We start from the raw sequence: 13703 nt of genomic DNA on the forward strand, positions 1-13703 counted from the left end.
TGTTGTAAGGAAATTACACAAATATCCCCTGCCCTTTCTCCTGACCTGAATTCTTACTAGAATGAACAGAAAAGGCTAAATGAAAATTCCCCCTTTCCAGCTCACCACAGGTGGGGCTTAACCCGACAAGAAAGAGCTGAGCTAATGATAGTACAAACGTTTCTCCTTCCAGGGTTGTTTCCATTACTGGATTGATAAGAAAAGATCAGTTGGAGGTAGATCCGTTCTGAGAAGCAAAACTCTGGACAAGTCTCGATCGGCTATATTAATCATTTACAATACATCTGTAAGCTCCTCCAAGTTAAAGAAATAAGGATTTGGACATTTGGGCTTTTATTCACATCTTCATGTGATCCCACGCTTTGGGAAACCTCTAAAATTCGACTGTTCCATATAAAAGACTGAAAAGCAAGTGTTACCAATAAGAAATGCATTATTTATTATATAATTAAAGGTGAGCTAGTACCCGAGCGAAATAAAAGCTTTATATACGTACTGCAATTTCTAGGTTCACGTACACACAGAAAAATAATTACTTCTTAATGTATTATTTATTAATGCTAAACACACAGTTATCTTATTTCTTAAGGCGCCTAGTTTTAAACCAGTACTACATAATGAAATAGCTACATGATGAATTATATATTATGTTTCAGAGTAGAGCCAAGATGACAAAAATAGTGCAATTAAATAGTGAAAGCTTTAGGGAAAAAAAAAAAAAAGATGCTGGAGAGCTTCAGAGTGGCTCATACCCAGAAGCACAGAGGGATTCACCTTGCTAAAGGGGACAGTAACTTTAGCAGACTTTTCCCGGCCTCACCTTTAAAGATAAAAATGTACTTTTAAACAGTAATCCACCTTTTAAAATGCCAATACATTTACATGTAAAAATATAAACAGAACCTAAAACTGCTCTAAAAAATTGTTTTTTAGTGTTATTATCCTTTGTAAGTAGGAACTTAAAGTAACAGAGTACAGCTTAAACAAACTGGCATATAAATTTTTCTTTATCAGAATTAGCTGGTTGCTAACGAACTAGGTCTCTAAAGGAATAGGACCTAGAACAGTTACATTAAAGTAGGCAGAGGGAGAGGCACAAGCACTTTCGGGAAGGGTGGGGAAGCAAAGCAGAGAATGTTCTGAACCTAGTTGACATGTCCATAATAATCACAGTAGCTTATATTCCTTTCCTCCAGTGCTCACCTTGAAATGGAAATGCTAAACACACCGTAGGCATTATCTCACTTAATCGCAAAGGCACCTATTCTATACAGTAATTTTTTAAGGTAGGAGCCATCACTTTTCCCATTTTACAGATTATGGACACTGAGGATTTAAGTTAAGTAGTTCCCATAATATCACAGAGCAGAAGACTACTATCCAAGGCCAGTCCTTCAAACCCTGGAGCCCACCGTTCTCTGGTAGCTGCTGCCACAGGCCACCACTGTTTACTTACCTTGGATATTTTGATGGTGTTGGGTTAGAACCTGTTCATTTGTTGGTATTGCTTCTTAAACAAGAATGATCAATAGGCATTAAGATTGGTGTTTACAGGGTGGGGGGAAGATGGCTCTAACAAAGCTAGTCAATTGGGCAGAATCACAGAGCCAGTTCCGACAATCTGTAGGTAAATATCTTAAACTGCAGAATTTAAAGTAAGGTGTGGTGTACTAGGGTGGCTCAGTCAGTTAAGCTTCGGGTATTTCCAACTCTTGATTTCAGCTCAGGTCATTTCGAACTCTTGATTTCAGCTCAGGTCACTTCCAACTCTTGATTTCAGCTCAGGTCATAGTGAGATCAAGCCTGGTGCCAGGCTCCATACTGGGTGTGGTGCCTGCTTAGGATTCTCTTTCCCTCCCTCTCCCCCTCCCTGCTCGTGCTCTCACTCTATCAAAAAAGAAAAAAAAGACACGATTTCTCCTTATTATCTGTAAAGCCACATTCACTATCTCAAATTACTGGAGAAACTTCTTTCAGGATCCCTGCGTCTTACACAAGACCACCAGTTATAAGCTGGTCCCAACTAGTCTTTTTGTTGTGTTGTTCTTAATATCTTGAGGTCATTTGACGAAGGTCTTATAGAATCCAACCTAATACATATATTTTTTAAAGATTTTATTTGACTGAGAGAAAAAGAGCACAAGCAGAAGGAGCGACAGGGGCAGAAAGGCAGGCTCCCCACTGAGCAGGGAGCCCAACATGGGGCTTGATCCCAGGACCCTGAAATCATGACCTGAGCTCAAAGTAGACACTAAACAGGCTGAGCCACCCAGGCACCCAAGAATCCAACCTAATACACAGTTATTAATTTTCCAGTCCTTAAAAAAGACAAGAAAAGGTTCTGGTTGCTAGGGATCATAAAAGATATCACTCCCCTCCCCACCTCAGACAACCTTTTCATTCTATTTTTAAAAAATACTTTTTAAGTTTTAAATGATTTCTTCTAAAAGCCTTCAAGGTCTTTTTTATTCACCTTTCCAACTGAAGGAGAACTGCAACAAACACTGAAACACATTTTTGTTTGCCTGTGGTACTTTAAAATTTATAGACTTTATTTTTTAGGGCAGTTTTAAGTTCAAAGCCAAAATGAACAGAATACACAGAATTTCCATGGGCCCTTAGCCCAGTTACACACACACAGCCTCCACTTTCTTATAATAAATGAACAGAAATACATGATTATCAACCAAAGTCCCAACTGTTCTTCACACCTGAATTCCCACAATTCCCTCATACAACTCTTCCAGGCCAGCTAGACCAGGCTGTAGACTGGCCTGCAACACAGCAAGGGACATAACTAGTTACTCTGGTCTCTATACACACACACACACACACACACACACACCCACACACACACACACACCCACACACCCACACACACCCACACACACCCACACCCACACCCACCCACACCCACACACACACACACACACACACACACACATACACACACACACCCCAAGAGCTATTTCCTCAGTCAGGAAGATCGAATGTTCTTCCTCTGCTGACCTCCAAGACTAGCTCAAGGTTCACTCCTTTTGGAAAGAATGTTTCTGACTTCACAAGCCCACAATGTTTTGGCCATTATGGAACATCGTGGAACAGAGAAGGCCCAATCATTTACACCACAACAACAGCAGGAGCTGTCCCCAAGCAGGTAAGACTTACTTGAGAGTATTAATTCTGGGATTTTTTTTTTTTTTAATTTATTTAGCGGAGAGCAACAGGGCTCAATCCCAGGACCCTGAGATCACAACCTGAGCCGAAACCAAGAGCTGGCCGCCCAACTGCCTGAGCCACCCCAGGCACCCCTAATTCTGGGATTTTTATTAAACTTCAATTAGACAAGTTTGCCAAGCATCAATTAGCTTTACAGTTCCAGCTCACTAACCACTACTCCTCCATCACAAATCAATCTCATTGCTAGACGAATACGGAACCTACTTCTTCCAACTCCACACAGTCCAACTAGCTTCCTGATATTCTGTGACGTTTCCCCCCTCAGGACAACTGAGCATGTGACAAATCACAAACTGAACTACCCTCTGCAAGCTGCAGGGTTGAGAAAAACCGTCGCCTTCTTCACTTGTGCGTTGGGAGGAATGAGTTGATTGCCAAACACCTAAAAAAGGAAAAAAGGAAAGTTTTAAGCAAATACTCTTTTATTCAATTAGCAATTATATATATTCTTTCATTCCAAAGGAATTTACTTCCAGGAGACATGGTACGTACTCTGGGGGAAAAAAATGTTCTTTCATGATTCATACTGATAAAAATACCATGAACCACCACCAAATCTACCAGTATGTAATGACGATCAGCTAAATTTTGTAATAAAAAAACTCTTGCTTCATCTACTAGAGCTAAGTAACTTTTCTTTTCTAAGAGGTGGCTAAGTTTATTATAAACAGATAACCAGCAAGGCCATAGTACATCAGAAGGGAAGTTTAACCCACCTGCCCACAGCCTTCAGAGTATAATCTTTTTCTCCTTCAATTTATTCCTAAGGCTTATTCATAAAGAACTGTGATACCAATTAATCTTCATATTTTCATACATGTACAAAATAATCCTAATAGTCTGTTTGCCACCTCCTCTTTGCGATTTGTATAACTTGCTAACTAAACAGCAGCAACTAGGGGATGAAGGAATGCACTTGCAGTGAGCACTGGGCGTTGCAGGTAACTGATGAATCATGACATTCTACTCCTGAAACCAATTTTACCATATATGTTAACTAACTAGACTTTAAATAAAAACTCGAAATAAATAATTACAATAAATAGTAATAATAGTAATAATAATCCGGAGCATCAACTAGCAAGGAAAGGAAACATTTACTTGGCACCCAGTATTTGCTGCTATTCTACACATTATTCTGAGCGCTCAGAAACTTAGAAGGTGCTAAGTGTTCTCCTTTTAATAGTTGAGAAACCAAGATTCAAAAAGATTAAGTCAAAGTCACACAGTTAATTTTACAAGCCTAGAACTTACACCAAACTCCCAAACCCCAACTTCTACTCTGCCAGCTCTGAAGAGCAGATAAAGGAGGCAGAGTTCAGAGGCACAGAGAACCAGCTGTGCAGACTCAAAACAGGAACTAACATGAACTACTGCTACTCCCCCTGGAGAAGACCACCGACAAAAATTAGGAGGAAAACACCAGAGTCAGAATGTCGAGTCTTTGACGGTGGCGAGCAGGTCTGGGCCAAGGAGGCAGAATTCAGGTAAGGAAGCGCAAAGTAAAGACAGGGGGAGAATGAGTTAACCAAGATTTTTATTAAGTGACTCTCCTATTAAGTGACTACCACCCCTCCTGACAGTCCTCCACGGAGCCGTTCTCTCCATGATCTATTTCTTCCTTTAGAAAAAAAATACACTTTTTCTGAAAGCTTCAGAAAGAAATACTGTTTCATTAGTACAAAGTTTCTGGTACATTATAATTTCTACCCTGTCTTCACTTTTACTGAATTCGACCTTAATATTTTGCTGCCAAATCTCCAAACATTGTAATGTGTTCTTTTCCTACCCATAGTTTTTCTAGAATGTGGGCAAAAATTTTTCAGTCAGCCAGTTTCTCTGGCCTACCAGACTCCAGATCTAGAGTTCCAGATTAGTGCTCGCTTCGGCAGCACATATACTAGAGTTCCAGATTATTCTGTGTCTTGGTTTCTTACCTACTGGCAAAACTCCAGGTGTAGGTTTACGGTGCATTAAGGAGCTTATGTAAGACTACAGGGAGTTGAGATTATGTGAGATTAAAATAATCATTCTTTCAGGAATTTAGACTGTAAACGGCAGCTATAAACAGGAAAAGTAATGGAGTCAGCTCCGAGGATGAATTTGCTTCTGTTTGCCAGATGGAAGGAGCTCCATGGGTGCTGGGACCGAAAGAACTCCGGCATGGGAAGAGGTAAATATGGGAGAGTGAGCAGTGACCAGAGGCAGAGTCTCTGAGAAAGGACGAAAAGGCATTCAGCACAGAGGGGAAGGCATTTTCCTTCCACAAGAAAGCAAGGACCCTATAACCACTCTTCCTCTGGGAGACCAAGAAAAGGCTCTTCTCCCAAGCTTTCCCGGTTGCTAATGGAAAATCAGCTCAGGGTGGGCATCGTTCATTTTCAAAACAGCAGAGCAATAGGAGATATAACAGAAAAGTAATCAAAATCTTCAAACACGGATTTAGAACAGTCAGATCACCACCAAAAAGAGCAATGTATTAATAGTTTCTACTGTCATCGTCACCCGTGAAAACAGTTCGGTAACAAACATGAGGTCTGCCGCCCACCTCCTTCCACTAAATAAATACATCATAGCTTTGTCATTTTTTACTTCAGGTCTCTTTTTGGCATTTCTGATATCCTAAGCTTAAATGACATACAACAAAAAGGCAACTCAGTCATGGAAATTCACCTGCACGGCGCAACCTACAAACTTGGAGGGGAGGAAAGAACAAAAATGTGGTCTTGAATTCAAAAGGATTTATAATTCAACTATAATACCGCCAGATATATGATTATTTCAGTGCAGTATCATGGGCCTGGGAGAACAATGCACACATGGTATGAATCAGCCGTGCTAAACTGACAAGCTTTAAAAATATGAATCAATGGCTTGAAAGAACATTTGACTTTAAGGGGTAACGCGTGTTCTGAACAGAAATCCTCGGGGGTTACTTGGATCAGGGAAGATTCAGGGCTCAGCCCGATCTTTAAGGACAACCACAGACATGAACAAACTCCCAGGGCTCCAACCAGCCCAACTATGTGTTCTTAGGACTAATCCAGAAGTAAACAAGTCTAAAGGGTGGGCGCTGGAACTGCTCTATACCAGATGGTTAACTTCCTCCAGCTCTGTTCAGAGCTGGCTCTCTGCCTGACTCATCCCCCCACAGTAGGAAAAAAATCCACACTGCACCGAGGCAAGGCACTGCGCTTGTCCCCTGGAATAGCCCGAGTCTGCTGTGCAACAGAGATAAAGCAGGTTTTGATTTTAGCACATTCAGTGGTATTACCTGAGCTTCTTGACAGGCTGCTCTCCTTAGCAGGTTGTCACTATCAAAGCAAACAAAAGAACGAGCATTAGCTTTAATAAGCAGGTTACAATCCAAACAAATAAAACTGCTTTTTTTTTCTTTAAATATGCCCAACTCTTCCCTATAAAACACCCAAGTGAAAGTCTCTTCAAAACCTGTGACACATAACGAGCACACGTGAAAAGAACTTTCTCTGAATGAAATCCTATGTTGTTTCCACAGGATGGGGGGCAAAAGATCCCCTCCCTCCAAGATGTGTACATCCTCATCCCCTGAGCCTGAAAATATGTTATCTTAGGTGGCAAAGGGGATTTTACAGATGTGATTAAGTTTAGGATCTGGAGATAGGAAGATGGTGCTGGATGATGCAGGGGAGCCTAATCTCATCACAAGCGTCCTTAAAAGCACAGAAAATTTTCCAGGCTGTGAGGAGCAGCAAATGTGACTATGGAAGAAGGGGCAGAAAGGTGCAAGCTTGCTGCTGCTCAACACGGGAGGAGGCCACAGTCAAGGAATGAGTGTACCCTCTAGAAGCTGGAAAAGCCTTCTCCCCTAGAGCCTCCAGAAGGAAGGCGGTCCTTGTCGACACCTTGACTTTGGCCCTCTAAGACCTGTGTTGGACCTGTGACCCAGAGAATGTAAGATAATAGATGTGAGCTGTGTGAACTACAAAGTCTGTAGTCATTTCTTAGCACAGCAATACAAGATGATTGCACATATCCTGTATTTTCTGATCTGGTGGAAATGATTCAGGTGATTTGCCAGAAATAAGTTTGATGTTTAGTCACTTTTGCTACTATGTTATCTCTTATTTTTTCTATCACTGTCAGACACTCAATTGCAGCCCAAATGGGAAATTTTGGCATGAGGTGAAACTCTGGCTTGTAAAAATGAAAACATTCTATCAGAAAAATGTTCATCTATGTAACATAAAGTTTCCTAAAATGTGTTTATGCCATTTATACTGTAAGAACACTTTAAATGGCTGATTGCCCACCAGGCTCCAGAATCTTCTTGAAAGAGTCAACTCTAATGCATGTTGCTGGCATTGCTAAGATGGTAACTTCAACCTGGTTAACAACAGTTAAAAACAGCCAATAAACAATGTATAGGAAAGAACTAAAAAGAGAAAAGGGTTCTTTCACTTAAATTCTTTCTTTAAAGAAGAAAAAAACCTCTTCCTAGACCTTCCTTCTAACATTGAAGTCCTTGAATTTTGCATTTTTACAGTTATCCAAAACTAATTTTGATAGTTAAGTTTGAACTAAAAGAGAATAAACAACGTTTCGCTTTTTGCCACAGCTGCTGTCCAAGGCTACACAATAATTTTTCTTCCAGAGCCAGGCTGAAGAACAAACCGTAGACATCAACAGCAGTCAGCTTTAACAAGTAAGCACCATGTGAGGGGAAGAAGCAATGATGCCTGTGTTGGGTATTTAGAATACAAAAGAACATAAAAACACTTAATTCAAAGGAATATGTACACCCCTATATTTATAGCATCATTTTCTACAAGAGTCAAATTATGGAAGCAGCCCAAGTGTCCATCAATTAATGAATGTACAAAGATGTGGTGTGTTACTCAGCCATAAAAAAGAATGAAATCTTGCCATTTGCAAGGACATGGATGGATCCAGAGAGTAAAATGCTAAATGAGATAAGTCAGTCAAAGACAAACACCGTAAGATTTCATCCATATGTGGAATTTAAGAAACAAAACAACCAAAGGAAAAGAAGAGAGAGAGAAATCAAGAAACAGAGTCTTAATTATAGAGAACAAACTCATGGTTACCAGAGGGAAGGCGGGTTGGGGGTAAAATGGGTGACAGGGATGAAGGAGGGCACTTGCTGTGACGAGCAGGGGGTGATGTACGGAAGTGTTGAATCACTATTTGGCACACCTGAAGCTAATATAACGCTGTGTTAACTATACTGGAATTTAAGTTAAAAAATACTGCCCATCTGAAACCTAAGAACAATGTTCAATTAAAATTATAAAGCCATACCTCAAAAGTGCATTCTGTCCCGTAACAAACATCTTACAGGGCCTAATCCCTTGTGAAGTCTAGTCCACAAGCACCTTAACTGCCAGGTTCAGTCCCACTTGAGTGATACCGCCCCACGACTCCCCCACAGCAGAAGGGAGGTGCACAGGCTTCTCTCCCTTCCCCCACTCAAGGTGCACGAATATTCACGTTTTGCTCTTCTACTCAAATGCTCTCCAGCAACTCCTCTCAGTGAATCATCCCAACAGCAACAATTACATAGATCTTACACATATACAAGATGAAGTCAATTCAACGTACAGAATAGTCAAATATTTAAAAATAATTAACATGTCAACAACCCTTTAGAGTTGACCCTGACACCTCCCATTCATGACCTCTATACAATGCTGAGGTAAAATACTAAATCCTTAGTAACCACTAGATCACCAAATAAACCTGGGTTCCTTGTAGGAACCTGAGCATTGTCACTGGACCCCCCTGGTCTAGGCTAATCTCAGTCCAGCTTCCGCACTGGCCCTGGGGGTACCACTACCACCACACAGAACCACACAGAACTGTGCTCCTCCAAACACTTGTTTCTTCCTATAGATAGAATAACCGGTACCTCCAGTCTCTTCTGTGATGAACACATCCTACAGGCTGTTCTGTACAAGCCCTCTCTACGGCTACAAAGGCTGCATACCTTCCCCCAGCTGGCTCCTCCCCTCCCACTAGGGCCAGGCCTCTGAAGGTGCCAGGCTCCTTGGGGTCCTTCATAAGACGCCATCTTCCTTACTGCATTTCAGCCACACGGACTCCTGTGGACCTAGATGAAAAGAGAATGGCCCCAAATACAAGAATACAGCACCTTGGTTCACTGTTTCCTAAATTCTTTTTTGCTAGAAGTAAAATTCTGAATGTTAATTTGTGATTAAGTATATGATTAAAGACCTCAGTTCTCTTGAGCTTGCTAATACTTCTTGATGTATCGGAGAGCTATTCAAAATCAAAAGATTTCTTTATAATGAATTCCCTGGATTTTAATGTGCCAGATGGAATATGCTGTCAATGCCACCTGTGAGAAAGCCAGACTATGTGCCAATTTAAATACTACAAAAGAAAATCTCATTATAATCATACTTAATTTTTTTAAATATCAAAAATGGCATTAACCATCTTGATTTTGCTCTCTGAACCAAGCTGTTTCTAAAAAATCAAACATATCCTCAAAGAGAAAAGATTTCTCCCCTTGATCTATTCTGATGTCTATAGCCAGCTCTGAAAACTATTTCAAAAAAGAAATTCCAAAAATGTTCCAGGAAAGGCATTTTTATTGGAATAAAAGAGAAAATAACTTGAAATTCATAGAGCAACTCCCATGTGCCAGATACCACAGTCGTCGTTTTCACAAACCTTTATCCTTTGTAACAACACTGCAAGACAGGCATTATATTCTCAATGTACGAAGTCCTTAAGGATCAGAGAAGTAATGGACTTCTCCAAGATCACCATGTGACTAAACAGCAGACTGGAATTCAAACCCAAAATAAATGCTTTAATGCTTTTTCTTAACTTCAGACAATACTGGACGCATAATACTCATCCGCATATAGACTTGATAGCACATTCATTAATCACACATTACTTCTAATCTCATCTGATTTTTTAAATGTACATTCATACAGCGTTTTTTCATAAGTTCAGGTGTGATAAAGCTCCCCAAAGCAGCAGGTGAAACCAACTCACTCAACACAAAGTGCTGGGTACCATACGACCCATATCCTGTCCTGACCTGAAGCAGCTTCCGAGCGCGTGGCAAAGGACAGCTCTTGGCAGGTATCAGTGATAAAGGAAGAGACATGTTTCTTGATAAAGGACATGCCAGGCACTGTGCTAGGTGTGGATGTACTGGTGCATAAACCCAACACTCCCCATCCTCACGAAGTTCACGGGACAGAAGGGAAGAAAGGCAGTTCAACAGTCATAACATGACATGACTCTTACGTGCTCTGCAACAGGGGCCCATTTAGGAATATCTAACCTAGGCTTGGGGGCATTAGAAAAGGCTTTTTACAAGAAGTGACTACTCCCCAGTGTAGATCTGGGGAGAAATAAAAAGTAGCAGGGCAAAAACAGGAAGGGGAACGCAGGCAAAGGCAAGAGGCTGTCGAAGCCTCAGAGTACGAGCCTGGCCAATCTAGAAACAGAAAGTAGTTCTGGACAGCTGGAGGCAGCCTGCCATGGGAGGAGCCCCAGAAGAGGAGGGCAGGCAGCACCCGGGCCCCTGCAGTCTTTAAAGCTATTTCAGGAATTGGGACTTAACCTTTAGGGCCATAAGAAGCCATGAGAGGGGGGCGCCTGGGTGGCTCAGCGGGTTAAAGCCTCTGCCTTCAGCTCAGGTCATGATCCCAGGGTCCTGGGATCGAGCCCCGCATCGGGCTCTCTGCTTGGCTGGGAGCCTGCTTCCTCCTCTCTCTCTCTCTGCCTGCCTCTCTGCCTACTTGTAATCTCTATCTGTCAAATAAATAAATCTTTAGAAAAAAAAAAAAAAAAAGAAGCCATGAGAGGGTTTCAGGAAGATAAGTGACATGACCAGATTTACACGTTAGAAGGGTCATTCTGGTTGCAACGTGAAGTCCACATCAAGGCAAGTCTGGATCTAGGGACCAGGATGGGTTCTCCAGGAACACTGATGAGCCCTGGAACCAGGATCGAGGAAAGCACAGGGGTAGCTGATATTTAGGAAGCAAATTTAATGACTGGCCTGTGGGGGCTGCGGGGGTCGGGGGCAGTGTCCACATATTTTTACTGAGCCCTTGGCAGAAGGTGGTACCACTCAGAGATGGAAGGCAGCAGTAAGTACTGGTTCGGGGGGCTGGAAGCTAGGGTTCATTCTGGATCTGCGGATCTGGGACAGCGGCCAGTGCAGGTGGAGGGGTCCAGGGGACAGCTAGAACCACACATCTGAGATTTCAGACATTGATCTTGATTAAAGACACACGTGGTAATAGTGGGCTGAGAGTGGAGCAGATCGTCTACACAAGGAGGTGAGAAGCAGCAGGAAGAGAGGCCCTGAGCCCCGCGACAGAGGACAGAGAACACCAGGTGAATCTCAACTCCAGTGACACTGAGCCTCACTTGAAAACCAGAGGAAGAATGTGCAGAGGGTCCCCTGGCTGGCTCAGTCAGTGCAGCACGCGACCCTTGGTCCTGGGGCTGTGAACTCGAGCCTCATGCTGGGTGCAGAGGTTACTTTAAAAATATATATTTTTTTAAATAAAGGAAAAGAAAAACATGATGGACAACTGAGGAAAGAGGTTAAGAACCACTTCCGTATCCCCACCACGCCCTTGATGCTGCCTCCATCTCAGCAAGCTGCACGTTTTCTTCCTCCTAGAGCACACCGTGAGCTCTACCCCTGCAGGGATTTGATCGTTCTAACTCCTCTCCCTTTAAAAACTAGCCGGCCAAGCACAACACCACCCACCCCTTTACCCCGCCACAGACAGAACTGCTTGTCTTCTCTTCCTTCATTACAACTGCCTTGAATTCATGGACAACTCACCATTTTCTCTTCCACAGCACAGACTCTTGCAGATAAACGGTGCTTAATAAATAACTGTTTAATAAGTAAGTGGCAGATGTTTGAACAGGAAAGACTGACTCACAGTGCTCACAGGCAGGCTTCGTCCTGTAGGGGAAAACTGAAGGTGATTCTTCATGGGAGTACTTGGCATTCTCGAGCCAAGAGATCGCCTGGGGTAGTTGCTCACTGTGATCACCACCAAAGGGCAAGAGGAGAAATCGCTGTGGTGCAGCAGAGGATGAAGACGCAGAACAGTCATGGACACCTGACAGATCAAGACTCATGGCTGTGCGTGTGCGTGCGTGTGTGCACGCCTGTGTGTGTGTGCATGTGTGTATTCAGGGGACAGGGTCATGGAACTAGAACCATCTAAAAGCTGAATGAGGAACTCCTTTTGGTACACCAGGAAGCCCCACAAGAACTGTCCCAGTAGCTGAGTCTGGTATCAGAGAAATTCTAGACTGCTAATGGGGCGAGAATCTGAAAGTGAACCTAAGACCCTTGTACCAAAAAAAAACAAAAAACAAAAAAACCCAAACTACTGCATATAAATTCCAAGCCTATGCTCTTCCTACTACAGCATGCTACCTCCCAAGAGAATTGAAGTTTAACACAATTTAAAACAGTCACATCAAAAAAGGGCCCTGAAGATCTGCTCAGTACTAAAATGCAGGTTCTTTGATAGACAGAAACCAGAAGCTTCGGGATTAGAAAATAAAAAAATTTGCTGATGTCACTCTGCCTGAGGCTTTGGAAGAACATGAGCGTGCCTGCTACCACAGGAAATGGGATGCTCACAATTTATTCTGAGCCATAAAGGTTTTATTTATTACTTTAGGACTGCAAAATAAGATAAGTAGTTATTTCAATAACAACTTGACATGGAAAGAAAAAAATATCATATTGATCCATCCTATTTCCCAAAAAAGATATTTCCTTCTACAGTCTAGAGGCAAATTGGACAGCAATTGCTACTACTGGCTTTTCCCTTGGTGCACGCAAACCCGGTTTCTGCTTTACACAAAGCAGATTTCAAGCTTAGATGTTTGTAACAACTACTTCAACTTCTCTGAGCTTCCTAGAATAATTAATCATGATATTGCCAGTGGCACTGCCCAAGGATTGTCTGTGTAAGAGCCCGGACGGATTGGAAACAGAAGCACAGACAGAAAAGAACCTTAGAGAAGAGATTTGTGTGCAGAGGGGGGGACCTCTGTCAAGTAAACATCGCTCCCTCCCACCCCACATCCCAGCTCCCCACCCAAACACAGGAAGGCTGCCGCAGTGAGGAGCATCACACATGGGACGATGCTGCTCATCTCTGCCCGAGACAAAGACCTGTCACCAAGCAGGGAGACGAGCAGCCTGCTGAAGAACATGCTGGATATTCTGGGCCTGAAGAATGTCCCGTCGAGACAAGTAAATTGTTAGAGTGCTAGGTCACTAACTCCAGGGGAACAATAAAGACGTTGATGACTTTGAAGAGGATTTTAGGGCCTTCTGGCCTGGTCCTTCCACTCAACCAGAGGATGACGTTCCTTCTTATTCTCCAGGCCTCCACTGATGTGCTACCTGCTACTTCAGAAGCTTGATT

At 42.5% G+C, this 13703-nt stretch overlaps 1 protein-coding gene across 6 annotated transcripts in view; it reads right to left on the reverse strand.

The window, feature by feature from the left end:
• Positions 1 to 13703, reverse strand: part of AGK (acylglycerol kinase) — a 74567-nt gene that overhangs the window by 43531 nt on the left and 17333 nt on the right. For all 6 annotated transcript variants that reach the window (XM_046021377.1, XM_046021381.1, XM_046021379.1 and 3 more), the window contains exons 3-4: positions 6515 to 6554; positions 3543 to 3622 (exon numbers count right to left, since the gene is read on the reverse strand). In XM_046021377.1, the coding sequence (XP_045877333.1) occupies positions 3543 to 3622; positions 6515 to 6554 (120 nt within the window). The remainder of the gene's footprint in view (positions 1 to 3542; positions 3623 to 6514; positions 6555 to 13703) is intronic.

This window comes from Meles meles, chromosome 10 (genome assembly GCF_922984935.1).
Source record: "Meles meles chromosome 10, mMelMel3.1 paternal haplotype, whole genome shotgun sequence".
Lineage (NCBI taxonomy): Eukaryota > Metazoa > Chordata > Mammalia > Carnivora > Mustelidae > Meles > Meles meles.